The 21,686-nt window shown below is 36.1% G+C and overlaps 1 protein-coding gene across 2 annotated transcripts in view; it reads left to right on the forward strand.

The window, feature by feature from the left end:
- Nucleotides 1-21,235, forward strand: part of ODAD2 (outer dynein arm docking complex subunit 2) — a 93,837-nt gene extending 72,602 nt beyond the window's left edge. For both annotated transcript variants that reach the window (XM_062567679.1, XM_062567680.1), the window contains exon 19: nt 21,122-21,235. In XM_062567679.1, coding sequence (XP_062423663.1) covers nt 21,122-21,235 — 114 coding nt within the window. The remainder of the gene's footprint in view (nt 1-21,121) is intronic.
- Nucleotides 21,236-21,686: the final 451 nt, after the last annotated feature.

Here is a 21,686-nt window from a genome sequence, read left to right on the forward strand (position 1 = left end):
ACTGAGAGAAAAAACATCAAGATTCCTTACTGCACACTTTGCTTACAGGCAGAAAAAAGGAAATAACCTTGGAAGCCATTAATTTACCTGAAGGATTAACCATTGCCAGTGCCCCCAAAAGCAAAAATAATGGAAGTTTGGCAGAATGTATTTTCAGACAAACTGAATCAAACCAGTCAGTTGACTTATACCATCCATACCAAAGCCTGTCAGCCAAGGCACAATTAAATGTACTAAATAACTGCAAACCTGTAAGGGGAGATGTGTCCAGCTCTTCAAGTGAACTGTATTCCATTCTGACTCCTACTGAAATCAGTGTGTATAGTGTAGGATCTGATCCTACATTTTGTTGTAGAGAAGGCCTAGGAGTTTTGGATGTCCTCCTTGCATGTAGAATTGAGCCCAGTCTTTCATGAAGAGGCTAATAAGAACTCTGACAAGATTACTGAAGTCATGAAAAAAGTAAGAGGAAAACAAAGGAAAATAAGCATCCAAAAGCAGGATGTGGAAGAAAAAAATCATAAAAGCAAGCATTCATTCTAACTTCTAATATCTATACTGTAGACGTGTTCCTCTGAGGTAATCATCCAAATTCCTTTAATAGTCAGGGATGAGAAATAGATTCTTTATTGTGCTTCATCTGTCCTAATTCAGAAACTTACACTAAAGATAAGACACCTCATTCTCTACTGACCATACTGTCTGGTCTCTTTTGATTATAATGGGAGTGCTGGTTCAAAATTTTAATCTACACATCTGCATTGTAGGTATCTATGCTTAGAGGGGGAAGTCCCAACCCAAGGCAGTGAAGAAGAGAAATCCTTTAAATGCCTGTACAGTCTTGTCCATTATTAGAGGAGAAGGACAGAATTCTGAATAATAGCGCAATTAGAAAGAACTATTCAAAACTATTTTATTCTCTATTTGGAAAAAAAAACAGATGAAGTGCATTTATATGATATGATGGTAATGAAATACTATCTGCCCAGCAGTAACAGATACATTTTAAAAATGCTCTAATAAAGACAGATGTTTTAAATTAGTGATCTAATTAACTTGGATCTAGGGATTTTGGAAAAAAAAAATCTTTGGAACATTAAGGATGAATTCCTTTCTAACTTTAGCCACTTTTAGTGGTGTAGTCCAAAGTAGTCTAAATTAAGGCACCTTCTGTAGTCAACGGAGAGAAAAGCACCTGCAGATTTACACTAGCTGAAAATAAGTGCCCAAGACATCTGGATGGAATAGACTTGTGAAGGTGCCTATCTTTTTCCACTGAGTGTAGAAAGGACCTAGGTTACTAGTTCAGACTCAACAGCTAGCTTTTAGCCAGCTAAATTTAAATTAATATGCTCCTGAATGTTGACTTTCAACAAGTCTTGCAGTACAGAAGTTACAGCACTGGAAGAAAAGTAATGTTGTGCCAGTATTTAAAAAGCCTAAGACTATAGTGCTGTAAATCAGGCACTATTCTCATCTTAGTCATAGATTCATACGTTATAATACTAGAAGGGATCATTATGATGATGTAGTCTGACCAGCCCAGCTCACACAGAGCAGAGACATTGCTTCAATTTGTTTCTGTTTGGAATAAAGTATATCTTTTAGAAAAACACTGACTATTTACTTAAAAAATTCCAGTGATGGAAAATCCACTAGAGCCATGATAACTTGTTCCAGTAGCTAAATACCTTCCTCATAAAAACATTTGCACCTTATTTGTAGCCTAAACATGTCTAGCTTTATCGTATGCCGTTATATATATAATACTGTTGCTTGGTAGACTGAAAATCCTATCTAACTCCTGTTCTCATACACATTCTTATAAAGTAAGATCAAATCACTCCATAGTTATCTCTTTAATTAACTAAGTCGGTGGAATTTCTGATGGAATCTCTACTCTGTCTTTTCAATTCTTTAATTATTTTTGTGGGTCAACTCTGAATCCTTTATTTTTTAACTTTTTTGGACTGAATTTCAACATACTTCAGAACATGATTCAGTATTCCAGTAATAGCTGTATGAATACTCAGTCAGGTAAAATAACTTTCCCGTTTCTGTGTAAGCTCTGTTTGAACATCAGAGATTTTCATTTGCCTGTTTGGCCACAATATTGCCCTCAAAGTTTGTTTGGCCAGTTTTCTACTTTGATTTCCATGTCTTTTGGAGAACTGTTTGCCAGGTTAGAAATTCTCATGCTATAATATTGGCCTGCATACACAGGACTAAAAATTAAAAGAAGGCAATATTTTTAATGTAAATCACCAGTGAAGTTAGACCTTGTGAAATAAGTTGATATCTCTTTTTTTTTTTTTTTTTTTTTTTTTTTCAGGAGATTAAATCAGTGATGAATATTTGTCAATACACTTTGTAAACCTCAAATGAATTAGCTGTCTTTTCATAAGAATCATTCACAGTTTAAAGGCAACCACAAATCTTATTCAAGCATTTTATTGTTTTAGAGAAGTTTAAGAGATCAACACACTTGACATTTCCTATAATGCCTTTAAAACAACATACTACATTTCCATAGTAGCAGATTCTAGTTTTGGCAGAGATACAACACATTAGAAAACAGAAAGAGTTCACTGGCTGAAAAGGTGATAAATGCTTCTAAATTATGTAGACACAGATGGATTAGACTCTGTGAAAAGAATACCTGTGGCTTTAAATAGTAAAGTATGAAACTACAGAAGAGTATATTCTTCTTTTCAAGTGTACTTTCTACATTTGCAAGTACCTCATCAGGTAGTATATAAATATTCTAAAACACTTAGGGATATCTTCTCATTGAAGTTATTTCCAAGATCACATGAAGATATCCTCACGTTTTGTCTTGGGATAAGGTTTGTGCTTGAATTCTTAACTAATTAAATAACAATGTTTATTTAATAACATTATTAATTTGTAAATTATTTATATATTTACCTATAATGTAATGATGTTTAAAGCCATTGATCACAGTTGAGCAGTTCACTTTGCTGGGCAGTGAAGATGACCCCTGAAAACTTTCAATCTGAACGTATGACAGGACACAAAACAGTGGAGATGAACAATCAGATAGTGATGGACTGGTAGAAAAAGATCTGTAGAAATATTGATCAATTTTGATAATCTAGAAGATTATCAAAAGTAAAGTAAAACTAAGATACAACTATGGCTATTTGTTTGATTGGTTTTTGAAAAACAAGGAAATGGGGCCACTAAAGAGCAGCCAGTCACCTAGAAATTAAGGAACTTACATAGGAACCATACCTGGTGCTGTTAGTAGTTTTTTTCCATGTATGTGTCTCCTCTGTTGGCTACAGAAAGCTACAGTAAATTAGCCTCCATCAAGCTCTGCAATATTCTGAACTGCTTTTATTATCCAGACAAGTCCATTTTAAGATAGTTATGGCTATACTATACTATAAACAAGTCCACTGTCTCCTATTTTTACTCCATTGTATATACATAACTGTATTTTTTGGACCAGAGGAAGACAGACAGATTAACTCAATGATTACAGTACATACCTGACATGTAGATCAGACTTTCAGTTAGTGTACTGACATTTTTTAGTACTGAAGGTGTATGTCCTGCCTACCACTGTATAGAACTGATTTTTAACCTAACTCTGGGGCCTGCTTCTTTGAAATATCTGCCTAACATGGAAGTGCTCTATTTTCTTATTATGAAGAAATATTAATAGATCCCTTACAGAATATCAATTGTTATAGCATATAGGAACTTAATCAGGAATGCTGAAAACTTAATTTAAAGTAGCTACTATAATAAGGCAGGCAAAGAAGGACTCATGCTCTTAAGAGTGGGACTTGATGTATATATGTGCATGCACATATGTGTATATATATATATTTTAATTAATCCATCAGAGTTGTTCCTGTCTTCCCATCAGCAGATAAGCTCAAGAGATATATGGGGGGGGGGGGCAGTTTAATAAGTTTTTGGGGGGCCAAAGAAGATATAATGGCTACAGTGTGTTTTCTGAATGCTGTTACAATTTAATATATAGGAAATAATTGTAGATTTTAAAATTCTATTACTATTATTAATTGTAGGAAGGTTGATCACACATAGATTCTTCCATTCTCTTGTAATAATCTAAGATATAAAAATGTCTGGTTTTACCATGATTTATAAAAGTTACAATGACATGTAGATTTAATATGTGAAATGTTCTTATATACTGTTATAATGACTGTATTATAAACTACATTTTGTGTATGTTATTGTACAGTGCTTTCAGAATATTGGCCATTGTTTGCTGAAGTCATAAATCCTTACAAGAAGTTTTAGCTAACTTTTTTATGTAAAAAGGTTTTCATAAGACCATTCTTGTGAAATAAATGTATGTGAATTGCAAAGTACGGATGACAGTTACTAGCAGTTTCTACTGAAAATATTCTAAAAACAGTTTCTGCTATAAACCATATAAATCTGAAGTTCAGAAACTGAGATGCAAATGCACTGGTATCTGCCTCATTAGGTGTATTTGGTTTAGGGGTAGTTTGTTTTGGGAGGAGTGGTTCTTTGATGAGAGCATTGTGTATAGGATACACAGTTTTACATTATCACTCAAGATTTAATAAAATCTCTTTTTAAATCAGTCCAAAATATTTCATATGATATCTATTTAATAATTTAGTAATACATATGTGTGGTACACATATATTTGCTTATTTATGTCTTTACATTTTTATTTTCAATTTGGAAGAACCCACTTTTTAACAGTCATGGTTGGCTCTATTCTGGCTCCACAGTTTAGGCTGGAGGTACAGTGTGTTTGGCATATACCCCAAGCTGATGCCTGTTGCTTTTTATAAATTAATTATAGTCCTTGGACATCAAGAAAGGGCACTAGATGGCAAAATTGCTGCATGTCTGTCAGCTATAGAAAGTGTGTCCAGTTCCTTTGCCCACAAAGGCATTGATCAGATCACTTGAAAATTTCAAAAATAAGAAGTTCGATAAACTGAGTCCCGTATTACCATATTTCATTTTGTTTCAGAAGAATTACTGAAAATTGACAATGTTACATCACTGCAATTTTTATTCTTAGCAAGTAGCAGGTGTGAACATTTTCATTACTATTCCAGCTCTGGGAAGCAGAAACCAGAAAGCCTTATCCTTCCTAATAAGCAGAATTACACCATTCATAAAGTAGGGATACTTGCATATAAAACATTTTGCTTTTGCACTCTTGCCAAGGGTGATAAAGTTTCACTTCAGTGTAGATTAAACCTCAGATTTTAGATGACTTTTCAAAATTTCATATTACTAAAGTTTATAATATGTAGCAAGTGTACTGTTAGTCTGGCTGATCTCAGATGAGAAAAAGCAGCAGCCCAGGGGAGATCAGCTTATCTTTGCCCAAACTCTGTGCTTCAGGAGACCTCTAAGTTAGTAACGTTTGGATAACAAACCCAGAAGCTGGCATAAAGCTCCTCTTGGCACTTTTTAAACATCTTTAGTCTTATAAAAAGAAGCTTGTCCCACTAAGCTGTAGGTTTGTTGGAGCTGTTTAACAGTAGCTGTGCCCTGCAGCTCTTCTAGTGATAAATGAGCCGTTTCAAATAAATGCAATTGCAGCCAACTGTGCAGAAGGAATCATTAAAAAAAATTTAAATAGACATTTTTGAAGCTTAAAAATGCACAAACAAAGTATGTTAAACCAAAATATATGCTGTTCCTTTTAATGGAAAAGATTGCTACTGGCTAAGTCTGCCAGCTTCAATAGGTGTGCCAAAAAGCCTAGGAATCTGGCAGAGTCCATAGATAGCAGTTCCATCTTTCATCTATATTTCTTTTCTGTATTTATCTTGCTTTAGAAAATGCAGGGAATGTCTTTTCCTTCCGACTTGGCACTATTTCTAAACCACAGAAATACACAGAGCAGCTTCTTGCAATTGTTTAGCTCTCTGCACCATCTGATCCTTCTGACTATGTGAAATGTTTTCTTCTAATTTGACAATAATAAGAAAGAAGAAGAATATTAGATTTTTTTTATTTTTATGCAAGAATATCTTAGCTAAATTGTCAATTACTAAAATTGATTTTCTTAATTGAAAGATACTTGGCTTAATGCACAAGGGCAGAATGCCAAGTAATTATTTTTGGCATTCAGCTGATCAAAAATAGTTTCCTTGTATATACAGAGCTATTCACAGAAGCTGAACATAAGAAATAATAATAATGGTATTTTGGACTGTGTGAATAAGTCTATTTTGACATTCAGTGAAAATATGATCCATTTACCCTTAAAAACAGCAGTTCTTGTATACACACATATATATATATATTTGCATACATACACACAGATACATATGTGCAAATAGAGGCTAAATTATCACTCAAGAGTCTTTAATGTACCAAAATAAGCATTCATTATTGCCATCTATGAAAACTTCTTTTTTTTCCTTCTTCCTGTAGAATCAATCAGGCTTAGTTAAAATTGGCTTCAAGCCCTAGTCGTTGTAATCTTTTCAACATTGCCTTTTCAAACAGCACACTGCAGTATCTTTTAGCAATGCAGCATATCTTATTGCTGTCGTCTTCGAGATACAGATGCTAAGAAAAAGCCCTTTTAAAAAGTGTAGATTGTAAGATGGGTTCTAGTCTTAATGTTCCTTTTCAGTGTTCTGTATTTTGGCATAAAGTCTAATGGGCTGATCAAACTGCCAAGGAGCAGGAGGTTGGTGAGAATTTTGTCACTGATTTAACTAAGGGCTGGGCCAAACTCACTCATCACTGATCACAACAGATCTTCTAATCTTCTATCTTCTAATAGATAGTGTATCTTCTAATATATTATTAGTGAAAGTGCATATAGTCATTTTATTTGAAATTTCAGTTTATTTAATTTTGTATTAATCTCCAAAGATGATAAGTGGCTATATTTACCATTTGCTAATCAATACACAAATTCTTGCAACAGCTCATGATAATTTCTAATCTATGATAATTCTGAAGAAAAAAAATAGTGTTAAAGTGAAAGAACATTGGCCCATATTGCTAGTTAAGTAACAAAGGAGCTGGATACACTGCATGTTTTACATTATCTTTGGATCTGGGGAAAAGGGAAAGCTACACAGAAAGTGATTTTAGGTTGTATCCAGTCTACACATTGCATCCATGCTGACGATAAAAAGATAAAAATTTAGAAAATCTCTATGTCATAGAACTGAGAAAACAGACACTGATACTGGAATCTCAGGCTAAAATACATAGAATTATAGAATCATAGAATCAGTAAGGTTGGAAGGGACCACCGGAGATCATCTGGTCCAACCTCCCTGCTCAGCAAGGTCACCTAGAGCATGTTAGACAGGGCTGCATCCAGGCGGGCCTTGAAGATCTCCAGAGAAGGAGACTCCACAACCTCTCTGGGCAACCTGTCCCAGTGCTCCGTCACTCTCACAGGGAAGAAATTCCCCCTCACGGTCAGGTGCAACTTCCTGTGCTTCAGTTTCTGCCCATTGCCTCTTGTCCTGTCACATGTGACAACTGAAAAGAGTTTGGCCCCGTCCCCTTGACACCCTCCCTTCAGGTACTTGTACACATTGATAAGATCCCCCCTCAGTCTTCTCTTCCCCAGGCTGAAGAGGCCCAGCTCTTGCAGCCGTTCCTCGTAGGGCAGATGCTCCAGCCCTCTGATCATCTTCGTAGCCCTATGCTGGACTCTCTCCGGTAGCTCCATGTCTCTCTTGTACTGGGGAGCCCAGAACTGGACACAGTGCTTGAGATGAGGCCTCCCCAGGGCTGAGGAGAGGGGCAGGATCACCTTTCTTGACCTGCTGGCAACACTCTTCCTAATGCAGCCCAGGAGACCATTGGCCTTCCTGGCCACAAGGGTACATTGCTGGCTCATGGTCAGTCTGTTATCCACCTGCACTCCCAGGTCTTTCTCTGCAGAGCTGCTCTCCAGAAGGTCAGCCCTCATCTTGTACTGGTGCCTAGGGTTATTTCTCCCTAGGTGCAGGACCCTGCACTTGCCCTTGTTGAACCTCATGAGGTTCCTACATATATATCTGTGTTCAATATAGAGAGATTAAAAATTTTTAACGACTATTTGGAACACCTAAAGCCTGAATCGCCCTGTGGAGGTCCTGTCTTTACCACTTCTTCCCCATCTCCTGCCATGTCTACAGTAGTGTGGGATGATTCCAGGTTTATTTGTTTATTTTTATTTATTTATTTGTTTCTTTCTTTTTATCTCTTTCATCTCTGCGATCTGCAGGATATCCAAAAGTCATTAGATTGGATTAGTACCTCTGCAGGAATCCAAGGACAGGTAATTGCTGTAGTCTAGAGGCACCAGGCAACTGGAGTGTGTACATATCTCGGGGAGGCTTGTCTGTCCTGACTTTCCCGGACATTAGCTGTACAGTATGCACTTTATTAGTCTTTTGCTTCTCAAAGTGTTATACTTTTTCCGCAGTTGCTCTATAGTTCTATTCATCTGCAATAAACCTGTTGCTATTTGGAAGTGCTGGATTTACATTACTTGGATTTTAAAAGAACATTCAACAGAACTCTTCACCAAAAGCTCTTAAGATATAAAATTGCTATGTTATGAGAGACAAAGTTCTAAAAATGGTAAATAATTGGTTAAAAATGTGGAACCAAAATGTCAGAATTAAGGTCAGGTTTTGTAGCCAATGGATCTTGCCATTGAGTATTTCATAAATCATATGGAACCAGTGGTGAAAGATGAGGTTGCAAAGTTTGCTAACAATACTTAAGTTGATCAGGGCAGTAGAGACACTGGACCATACAGTACAGTACAAATGTGCAGCAGATCCAGTAGGGCTGCCAATAACTATCTGTTAGAACTGATAAGTTGTCCTGATATTTGGGCAAGGCTATAAAGTCCTCACAAATGATTTAAACTTTTTTTTTTCTTTTTCTATGTAAAATACAGCTAGGAACACCTTAAAGCCATACATCCATGACTTTTAAGCTTGACTTTGCTTCTGATTGGTCATGCTATTTCTATTTATCTCTATACTTTTCATCTCATCATCCAAGAAGTCTCATAAAATTTGCAGTTAACCGTAAGAGTTATTTATCTTTAAATTTATCTTGACTTCCTGGGAGAAAGAAATTGATTTTCTATCTAATTCTTCAGCATCACATATGTATAAAACAGAATTGTGTTTATGAGAAGCCATTCTTTATCAAATGCCAGTATTCTGCATAAAGAGGCTCCTGTTCAGGGAAGGATGTTAAGTTTCCTTGATTTGATCATGATTTAAGCATGCAATGAAATATTTTCCTGGAAAAGTAGCCTCCTTGAGTTGGGATGTGAAGGATGAAAAAGAGAATGTATTCCCCACAAAGGAGGGCTGCTTTGCCTTACACCAACTTCCTGATAATGTTATAGGTAGGTTGCAGTGTGCCTGAGTATACTCACCAAAGAATGTCCAACATGCTATCAGAATTGTTCTTACACTAGCGTTAGTGTTATGAAATGATTATCAAGATAGCTAGTTAAACAACCTTTCCAGCCATTTCATGCTACTTGAGATATAAAGTAGTCATTGCACTATGTGCAGAGTATTAATCCCAATTCTCTTTAGCTCTCTACAGAGTCCTGCTAGAAGGTCCACATGATCTTTCTTCTTTTTTCTTCTTCTAAAGTATAAAGTTGCATGGTTTTAAGAAATTATATTTATCTTCCCTCACATGCTTTAACCATCATAACTGCATAAACTTACACATGAGCTTAAGCACAAACTACTTTAACCAGCATAAAAGCTCTATCAGAACTTTTATACATATTACAACCCTCACTTGCGTAACTATAACTTTTTTTTGTTAAAACTAAAGAAGCCCAAGCAAACAAACCAAAAACTTCTCCAAAACTTGAAGCTTAGAATTAAAATTGTGTAATCATTCAGTAAGAAAGTTGAAGGCAGGCCTGTGCTCTAATCAGAGGAAAGTTTTAGACTTAATTACTATCAGTGATTTTTGTATTCTCTACTGGATAGTTATGGCATTAGAGACGAAAGGAAGCAGCCCAAGGCCACTAATATTTGCTGGCTGACATCTACCAGGCTGGCGGGCAGGTAAGGGTGCTTGCTTGCAGGCTACCTACACAGTGTCTTTCCAAATCTCTGATCTCACAAAAGTTCCAAAATCAGCAGCTAATAATAATTTGTGGCCAGTCTTTTTAAGTCTTTGAAACAGTTTTGTGTTTAGGGTAATTTTTTGTTTCTTTTCTTACAAAACATTTGTATAATTCCACACTAGAGAACTGTAGGCAAATCACAAATAATTAGGCTGAATATGACCTGAATGGAGTGCTAGTTCAAGCCTTCTCTTATGTTTAAACCACAAAAAACCTGAAACAATTATCTTTCACAATAAGATTGCATGGAAGTGCTTTTCTACAGCAGAGACTTTATGAAAGCATAGGAATTTCTAGCACAAGTAAATGTATTTTATGATCACTATATCACACGGTGTTCATAAACTAATGCTCAAATGACTCTGAAGTTTGGGATGATTACAGAAAGTTGAATCTTCAGTAAAAATTAATTATTCCTTTTTTCTTGTCTAACAAATAAAGAAGCAGTTTGAGAATCTGAAAAAATAATTTCCTCTGTGTTCATTCTTGCTCCTATTTTTCTCTTCCCTGACATCATACATTTAATTGTCTTTTGTCTTCCACAGAATTACAAAAGTAGTGACAAAAAAGAACAATACAAAAGTTAAAATAATCAGTATACACATAGCTCTGAAAATCTCATTATCAATTTTAAAATAGGGTAAAATAAAGAAAAATGCATTCCCTTAGTTCATCTCATCTTGTAATCCAACATAGAAACTTGCAAGGTAGACAGAAAGGAGAGACAACTCATGAAATCCACAGATGGGAATGAACATGTTGTCTATACATAGACCCTCATCCGTGAAAGGCCCCAGCTCATTTCTTACTCACTCACTTTCAGAGTTTCATATTGGTATGAATAAAACCAGGCTGTGTTTATACCAGCTATAGATTTATTTATACTATGTCATTTTCCTTTTCTTTCTGTGTTTAATGTAATTTCTGTCTGCTAAGTATCCTTAGTAGTGCCCCAAAATGAAGGAAATTAATACAGGAAGAACAGCAAATAAATAACCAATTCGAATAGACCTCTCATGTTTTGACGTGACACAGATTATTGGCTTTCTGGATTACAAGAGGTACTAATTGTATGCAAAAGAATAGTGAAATTATATATGTATTTATTCTCATTTATGCTAGCTATTACTTGTTTTGGGAAGTTACCTTCAGTTATCTCAGGAAGGAGATCCAAATATGAAAAATTAAATTCTAATTAAATTATTGTTATTAAATTACATATTCTCATCTTGGAACGTGCCCAGAGCAGATTCTAGAAGTCACTTGTTTATTCTGTGATTGTACATATGTATGTTTCATTAGTTTCATGAGATGTTCTAATTAAGCATTTTCTAGTACATTCACTTAGCTTAAAAAACAAACTAGGAGCTGAACAATGCCAGTCATCTTCCAGTTTAGTGAATGGAGACTCTGCTGTCACCCACACATCTCAAAACCGGAGATTATAGCTTAGTCTTCTAGTATGCCAGAAAAACAACATATTTAAAATTTTCTGGCTCGTTATTTGAAATAAATACTGTCATATGAGTCTCCTGTAAGAACATCCTGCTTTTGTCCCCAGACTTTAATACGTAAGGTTTACTAGAAAAAGTGTCCCGCTGGTTTTGACTCTTATGATCACATATAGGCAAAGATATCAGATCATTAGACCTAAAGCTATATTGACTTTAAAGATCAAAATCAGTACTTGGAATTGCATACAAAAGAGAATTAGAAGTTAATTCAAACTTTGACATTGTGGTAGATGTTGCATACCTTTAAAATTATGCGTATGGTCAGATTTTGTACCTTTTTCTCAGGTAAGATGCAACTTGAGATAAATATTGCAAAATTTGTCACTGATCTGGAAACTGTGGTTTCTGATTGCCCCAGCTCGATGTTGTCTTCAAAGACAGTGTAGTTACAGTGCATTTCAAGAAGACTGGATAAACTAGAGAACCAAATGCGCCATATTTTCAGAATAGGAATGTTAATGGACAGCTTAGGGCCCCTTCTGTTTCTCTGACTCACTGCTGATAGTTTATTTCCAAATGCCCTCTCTTAGCTCCCATATAATCTTTGCATGACTCCGACGTGAGAGACACACGGAGACAGAATTACAATATTCACAGTAATGGTAACTTTAACAAAATTAGGAAAATTAAGACTAAACTAGCAATTCTTTCTCTAATTTCCTGTACTATCCTCTCTGTAATATTTGGGAAGGGAGGACAATATATAAGTGGTGCTCACTTAAAATGAAAAAGAAAAATGTGACAAATGTGAAAAAGCAGGTAAGTAGGGAAAAGAAATAGGAAATAAGAGTAAGAAAGATTGATCAGGTTGGCAGCAATATAAGGAAAGGATGGTCCCCAGCATGTTGTTAAGCCAAACTAAGTTATGAAAAGGAAAGGAATATATATGGTGTAAGTCCACCATTTTGAATGTCCATGTAGTAAGCAAGCAGGCTCCTGTTTAAATCTTAATAAAACAAATTTCCAGTGAATTGAAAAAATGTCATTCTTTTGATATTATGAAAAAGTTCTTTATTCTCTCTATCCCTCCAAGAGCCTTTTATATATTAATCTTCTCTTGAAAACTACAATGAAATGAAAATAAAATAGAGAAAGTGGTTCAAATGAAAATATGCTGCAAGACCTTTGGCTTCATCACTTCTGGATTATCAGATCTGCGTATTGCTTTTTGTGGGATGAATTTCATATCCCATAAGACTCCCTGTACATTGGAATGTTCATGATGATTGAATTCTTTCTAAATATTGCACCAAACTTCTTACAGCTGAGTACAGATTCAAAATACCTGCCTTTAAGGACCCAAGTCAGTTACATATAATCAAACTTTTTAAACAAAGATTAAAAAACATTTTTAGTGTTAACTTTATTTAGGTATGTTACCTTGCATGGTGTGTATATATTTCATTAGACTCACATATGAAATTGGTGGAAATATTTGTAGACCTTTGAATTACATGGATATGGGAAACCTTAAAACTTAGAATATTTTAAAGTAAATATAAGTTAATACTAAACTATTTTATGTTTTACCATTTAGCATTTTGTTCACTTTCTCCTTTTCATTGATATTCCAGAATTCTCTGCCCATTTGTTTTGGCCTTGCAAGAAGTGGTGCATCCTCCTCTGAATAATTATAAAATTAGAAGTAATAGATAATTAATGCAGATGAGATGTAGAAAGAGCTATAGGGTTTTTTCAGATTTTGTATAAACAGGCAAAAATGTATGTATATTTAAATTGTGTATATTGTATTCTAATGTAGAATTTAGACATTCAGGGTTGTATGTATTTTCCAGCAACGGAAGCAATATAACCTTATTGAAGAGCCTGAGAACTATCATACTATTTAGTATTTTATTAAAGTGTACCTGAGAGGACTTCTATTCCAGAGTATTATTCCCATTGTTGTAGGCACAATTAGATAAGCTGGAGAAAGATAATCCTTGACCCAGATACCTTCAATTTGACTATAATAAAGGAGGCTACTAGATGAAAGAAAGAGAAATGGATAGATAACAGGAAGGAAAAGGAAGAAATGAAGCTGTACACATAAGAATTTTAATCTGCAAATCTATCATGACATGAAATCAATTGAAATTCACTGAAATGGTGTATTCTAAAGAAAGAGTAAACATCTCGTGATAGGATACAAATAAATCAGACTACTTCACTGAATCTACCAAGCCATACTATTCTCTCTCTCTTGTTTCTTGGCAATCCTTTGTTTGCTGGGATTCAGCTGAACAATCTGCAGCTCCATAAAAGCTCAGGTATTCCCTCACACATGGTCATACAGGAAAAGGTAAACATCTGCAGAGGACGAATCACCTGTCCTAACTCCCAGAAGAGGGGAGGTGGATCATCCTTTGGCAATGCACCACAAGCTGCAGACAAGTTTGTTGTCATCTTGACACTTTGCCCCCAAGTCCTGCATCCGTTTGTAGACAGGGAGGGGTTTTGCCCCTGTACCCCGTCACTGCTTTCCTGCAGAAGGATGGGAAAGAAGAGGCAGCTGCTCACCAGCCTGCTGACCACCACATTCAGAAGGGGCACCTTAGCTCAAGTGGCAGCCTTCAGGCCTCTTCATCCCACTAGTGCTGTTTGACTGAGTTATCCTCTTTCCATCGCTGCCAGACTGGAGATGTGTTTCAGGGGAGAGAGAAGAGGAGAGACAGGCATGAGAGAGGAGAGGGAAAGAAGTCGAGTGGGCTCTTCATAGGATTTCTCCCAGCCCAGCAGGAGACTGTCTGTGTGCACCTCTTCACATTCAGAGTGACTGGACTAGGCTACATCAGGGGCTGCTCGGACTTCAGTCCCAGAGAGAAGACCATGTAGATGAGAGGGAATCAGCATAGTGGGTGCCCATCTTCTGCTGTCCCTGGGATTGCTCAGGACTGGACTTTCTGCCTCTGCTAGCTCAGAGTATTCCTCGACATAGATGAATTTACACCTGAAATCTAGTCTTTGTGCCACCTGAGAAAAACAAAATTAACAGAAAATACTGCAGAACTTGGACTAGTGTCTTTTTAGGAGGCTGTGTGGTACATATTGTCTTATCTTTTCACTCTGCTGAAAGAGAAAATCAGGAAATCAGCCTGACTTTTGGTTTAGAAACAGTGACTTAGCTTAACTTTCATTATGCTTTGATTGTGCAGTATGTTTTATTATTTATAATTTAATTGTATGAGAAATATTTTCATAGGAGTATGTGTAACATAACACTCAAACTAGGTGCTTTAATATTTTCCAGTGTGCAATATGGTGTTGAAAGTTAGCAAAATGCTGGCTGGAGCTAGACTGATACTTTCTTGGATAAGTTTCTACCATATGCTTTTATTTAAAGATTTTTTTTTCTTTTAGGTTAGATTTATAAAAAGCATGTGAAAAATGTCTTTTTTGGAAAAGAAATGTTATGCAATTAGAAGATCAGAGTGTTAGAAATTCACCATCCTTTAGGAAATGTTGCATATAAAACAAGTCAGACATTAAATCTAAATTAAAAAAAAAAGGCGAGTCCTACTACTAACTGGAAATGCTATGTCAATCTACAAGATGTCATCACCAGCGTAACAGACAGAAACACTCATCGTATTGAAGCAAATGTCTTTAGTTCCAGGAATTTTAGGCTCTATGTGAGCTCTGACTAGCTTCCCTGTCTGTATCTGGATATGAATCTTGTTGAAGGAGTTTGTCCGTATTTCCTTCTATTTAGAAAACAAATCAAATAAAATTTGTTTTGCAAAGCAGAAAATAGGAAGAAGCCAGAAAAAAGGGGATATTAAATATTCTTTTTAGTGTTATTCTGTATTCATTATTTTCTTTCATGTTTACAGGACTCTAGAGTATTGAATAGGCTGATTTTTATCTGTTTTGCATGAGTGAAGAAATCTCTGTCCAGCAGTATTGCTCTATACTTCCCACTGTTTTGAAAAAGATGTAAATAAATCACATGACTAACCTCTTATTTTAACATGAATACATGCAAAAGTGTATTCTGCCCGAAAACACCACTTCCTTTGTCTCCTGCTTCCCACTAGTGAGTCTGGAAGCTGCAATAACTGTGACTAAAGGAAAGTGAGTACTTAAAAATTACTGTATGCAATACACAGAGCACCGGTACCATCTGAGATTTTGTCAGATTCAGAGTTTATTGGTGCAAATCTTCAAATGTGCATTTTTTATGCTCTGAAATTCCCTTGTGCTACTTCTTATGTAGAAGTGAAAAATCCTCAGAAGATATCTTCATAGAAAAGAGAGTTACTAGCCTTCTCTGAAAATATCATTTTTATTTGGTTTTATTTTACTATGGATCCATTCCCAGATTTTGGAAGGAGACTTTTACAAGTGCTTATCTTGATGTCTTTCTTATCCTATTTGAAGAAATAGTTTCAGTTAACTATTTTCCGTTTGTAGAGATGTCACTTTAAGGAAGCTATACTTTTTCAGACTGTGGAAGATGGCAATACTCATGATACACCAATATGCAAGTAAATGCCATGGCTTACACTCTTAGATCTTACTGCTGCCCTGAGGAGCAAAAAACTTTCCATTTTTGTTATCCCTTTGGTTTGTCAAAAAAAATAAGACCCAACAATGAGAATTTTCTAAGCGTGTCTTCAGAGCAGGAGTTCCTGCCAACAGTCTGGGGAACTCCAGACTGGTCAGCCTCACTTAGGTCCATGGGGAAATTATGGAGTTAGTTTTCTTGGAACACATTACTGGACTTACGAAAGAGCAGCAGATGACTGGGAACAGTCAGCATAGATTTACCAAAGGTAAGGCAGGCCTGAGCAACTTGATTGCTTTCTATTATAAAGTGACTAGGGAGTATGGATGAGGGGAGAGCAGTGGGTGTCATTTGCTCTGACTTTAGCAAGATTTTCAGAAGTTTCCCACAATATACTTCTGTCTAGGTTAGGATGTTTTATGATTTAGATGGACAGACAAGCAAATGTGTAAAAAAAAATGGTTGGAAGAGTCAGCTCAGAAGGTAGTGGTTAATGGGTCATAATCTACCTGGTAGCCAGTAACAAGTGGAGTGTCACAGGGCTCTCTACTGGGATATCTGTGTCCCATTTACCATGTTTACCAGTGACCAGAAGGCAATGGAGTGCTTACTCGTAATGTTTGCAATGACATCAAACTGCAAGGCAAGGCAGCAAGGGGAGTCAATATATTTGAGGACAGGGCTGCCATTCAGAGGTATCCAGACAGGGCTGGAATGGGCTGGCAAGAACAAATGCAAAGTCTTGTACCTGCAAGGGAAGAACCCCTTACAGTGACACAAGCTGGACACTGTCTGGGGAGCAGCTTTGCTGGAAAGGACAGGAAGATTTTGGTGGGCAGCAGGCTGAACATGAGCCAGCAGTGTGTCCTGATGGCAAAGAATACTAACAGGATACTGATAATATAGCAGGAATATAGCCAATAGATTGAGGGAAGTGATTCTTGCCATTTACTCAGTCCTCATTAGACTGAACCTTGAACAGTATGTTCAGTTTTAGGCCCCCCAATACAGGAAAGATATAAATGAACCAGAGCAAGTTCAGTGGAGGGCCACCAAGATAGCTGGGAGCTGGAGCACTTGCCTTGTGAGAAGAAGCTGAAAGAACTGGATGTGTTCAGCCTGGAGAAGCAGCAACTTTCAGGGGACCTAATAGCAGCCTTCTGATACCTACAAGATCGTGAAGACGTAGCCAGGCTTTTCATAGTGATGCATGACAGGAGGATGAGAGAGAACAGGCAGAAATGAAAACACAAGAGACTGAATGTAGGGAAAAACTCCTCCGTGAGGACAATCCGACACTGGAACAAACAAGTTGTGCAGTCTCCATCCTTGGAGGTTTTCAAGATTGGACTGGATAAAGCCCTGAGCAATCTGGTCTGATCTACTAGCTGACCCTGCTTTGAACAGGAGGTTGGGCTAGAGACCTTCTAAGATCTCTTCCAACCTCCATATTCTATGATTGTACAGGCCTAATACAGTCACACTGTTCTGTGCTATTTTAAAGCTGTGCTAACAATATCAACATCTCCTTAATTGTTATGAATATTTAGATGATTTGGCTGTGCATTACTTTAGCTTTTGGAACCCATAAATGCTACATATGTTCTGTTCATTCTCCAAACAGCTTGTATTTGTGCTTATTTGCTGGTATGACGTGCTAACTGTGCAAAAAATTTTGGACTCTTGCCTTAGAATATAGATACCTGCCAACTGAAAATGAAGTCTACATAGTACTGCAAATGCTTTCTCTGTCTATGGAAAGTGCCTTTTATATGCCAGAAAGAAGCATTTATACCACATGCTTTTTTACTGCTTCTCACATCTGTTAACATTTACATGTGTCAGAAAATAATACCTGAACAGTAAAGGGGAGGGATAAATGAAGTTCAAGGGCATTGTATGAAGAGAAGAGACATGTAATATTGCATTGATGCATCAGAATCAGAAAAAAAAAAAAAGATTTATTGGATTTGTCAAATATATGTAATATATGTAGATGATCCGTGTATACTATCTATGAATGATTTCCATAGCTGAATTGGACAACTCAAATTGCCAGTAAATTGAACTGAACCACAAAAGGATCAAGGAACAGCAGTCAAGAACTGAAGGAATTATAACCTTGTTGATACATAAGAAAAGGATAAAATTTTATTTCATTTAAGACAAAGCTAGTAACAGCATTTATACAAAAATCTTCAAAGTTGGATTCCTAAGTATGGAATTATCTATTTACATTGAAACATTTTGCATTTTTGCTACTTATCTCTTCAGTTGCCTCCTTGTTAGCACATGGAGTAAGTTGACTGGCAAATGTTGCTGTATATCCTCCATCTCCAAAGGCAGCTACTGTGTTGGACTGTGTTCCAAGAATATTTATTTTAAGTCATATTGTGAAAATCCTGAGACATAATGTACAATGTGACGGTTCTTCTGGATGTTACCACTAACAAGTGACTTAAAAGGAAAATCAATTAGAGAGTAACTGATCCTTGCCCCATCAAACTCAGAATGGAAAATTCCCAGTTTTTAATATCTTCATTAAAATTGTTGTTTCAATTGGTGGCATTCATATCACCTATTCCTTAGAGTTTAATTAGGTGTTTTGAATCATTGGCCTGTGAGAGCTGCTGTTCTTGGGTATCTAACTTTGATTCTCTGAAATGCACCTGAAATGTCTACTGCAGTCCAAAGTAAACAGCATAGATCCCTCCTCCTACCGCTGTGGTTGCTTAATATTGAGCTTGCCACGGGAAGTGTCAAAAAGTACATATTTTCCGAAGTCTTCTAAGCCTGGAAACAAATGGTGGCTAAAAGAAGGAATAAATAACCTTGAACTGAGGCCTACATACCATATGTAGACATAACAGAGGCAGATTTATTTTTGCTTTTTACTATATTTCTACTAAATAACATATCTCCAAAACATTAACTTCATGATTAACTTCTACTCTTATGAATAAATAGCAAGTCTCATGTTGAAATTGTTATGAAGTTTTGGGTTCCACAGTCACTGCACTGAAGAAGCCATGCACTAGGTCTGTGAAGATAAAGTGAGTAATCACATAAGGCATATGGTTTCCTTGCTCCAAAATTCAGAATTTACAGCTTTCTCAAAATACCAGATGTATGGTACGTACATACATGTTTTTGGTTTTGAGTGAGGGATATGAAGGTCTATATCAATTTTCGTCTATAAGTTCTATAAGAACATTGTGAGTATCCAAAGAAACACTTCAGAGTTGAAATTAATGAGAAATCAACTGTAGGAATTAGCAGGTAAGAAGAATATTCATTCAGCAATATTTCTTTCTGAAAAAAGTGAATTGTCTGATAAGACTTGCATTCTGGCTCTTGTGCTCTGCAAAGCAGCTTTATCACTACATGGAGATGTACAGCTTGGTCTTGTCCCCAGTTGAAATCAGAGGTGAAACTTCCTCTGACTTCTCTGCCTGCTTAACTTGGCCTAGATTTTGCATACAAATAAAATATAAAAATATAGAACTTTCTCATATCATTTGCCTCTCTGTTTTAACTCAGGTATGTCCTTTCACAGTGTTCACACTTTAAGAATTCTTATCTAGCTATTTGTGCATAAACATTTGGTTACATTAATGGAAATTATAGAAGAATTATAGAAGAATTTATTGACGCTTAATTTACATAAGGGTCTTTTTGACATAATTCAGACATATTACAGGCAGTCTTACAAGTTATATATAGGGGTCAAAGAGTGAAAGGTGACTGGCAAGATGCTTATTTTGTACATTTGGCTAACACAAATACTTCCTCAAGAATAAAATGCTTTGATCTCTATAAGCAAATTCCATATGTGTGCAGCTGTGGCCCATGCTTCATGATTGCTTGAAGGTTAGAAAAAGGTAGCATATGAATTTGATGTCTGCATTCAATTTATGCTTTTATATTTAGCAGTTCATAATTTTATGTAATATTTTAGCTGTATGAAAAATATGCACTGGAGTTGAGTGATAACAGATTTCTTTGTGGTTTGACTCAACATTGTTTGGGTGAACGCAGAATCCTAAGTATTGTAGACTGAAAATATAGGTTTTAATTAGAGCTGTCTGAGCTTCAAAATACCTGAACTCACATTAAGTTTGGCAGATTTTCAGAAATCTGAGGATTGCATGGAGCTGATTTAGGCTAAACAAGTTTTCTGTTTTCCAGCATATACGCATTTGCAATTGCACCCCTGATTGTAACACACTAAGAAAATAAGACCTCAAATCATTATTAATGATTTTCTGATATGTAAAAATGGTTTCTCATCAGGCCCTCTCTTATGTCATGCTTGTGCTGAACAATGCCTTACTCCAAGGGAATTTCCACTGAAAAAATTGAATGGCTTCCAGAGTGAAGGATCTGCTCCACACGGCTGAAGAGCTGAATCAGCTCCAGAAGTTTAGGGCCTTTGTTGAACTTTTGTTTTTCACTCCTACGTGCAAATATTTAAGAATGATATGCCCAGACTGCTATCCCTCAAGCAGTTTAACATGAGCGGTTTGCTGTGACACTAAAGAAACCTGCTGCAGTCAATGGGACACGAGGGCCCATTCACATGGATCCAGTTTCAAGATCAAGGCCAAAAAAAGTGCATAGCTTTGTTTGTTAAAAAGCTTGAGCATGTACAAATATACTACCATGCCTTGAGGGGGGAATCATGATTTCATTTAAAGCATGTGCAATTTCTACTCACAGCAAAAAATCCAAGTCAGAACTGATAATCAGTAAATCGGAAAATGAAATGACAGATACAAATATGATAAAACTTAAGAGCATTATGTTTATATATCTTAATGTGAAAGATTTTTGGTTAAGGTGATTTTTAACATTTTATTTCTCTGTATGTGTGTAAATTTATACAATTGTTATATATATGGTTTGAATATTAGTTGCATAAAAAGCATATTAATTTCTTACGCTGTTTTTCTTTTGCATTTTTACTAGCTCCTACTGGCTATGGTAGGCTCTACAGATGAAACTCTACAGGAGGCAGCAGCTGGCTGCATAGCAAACATTCGCAGATTGGCTCTGGCAACAGAAAAAGCAAAGTATGGTTGATACTTTAACAGCTTTTACCAACATGCTTCCTTTACAACACAGCTACACTTAAATGCATGACTGCTTGATCTAGTATCTCTATTTCACAGCAGAGTTCATAAAACATTTATAGGAGAATATTTTAATAATAAAAATACATCTGCAAAAACAAAAGGATCTTTTGTTTGTTTTTACCATGATGGTGTGTGTAAGATATGTCAAGTAGTTTTCTGTAATTACCAAGCTTGTATCTCAGATTCATTTTAGATATATGTGGATTTGCCTATCTGTAAAGTTACAATAAATACATTTTCCATTACTGCATGTGTGTGGTTATGCAATAATTTATGAATGTCTTGAACAATTCCCTTCCTGCTAAACTTGTCTAATCATCCTGTCACTATGTTTTTTTGCCTGTTTGATCACTTACAATTCACAGGAGAGGACAAAATATGTATACATCAATCTCACA

The sequence above is a fragment of the Rhea pennata genome, chromosome 2 (assembly GCF_028389875.1).
Source record: "Rhea pennata isolate bPtePen1 chromosome 2, bPtePen1.pri, whole genome shotgun sequence".
NCBI lineage: Eukaryota > Metazoa > Chordata > Aves > Rheiformes > Rheidae > Rhea > Rhea pennata.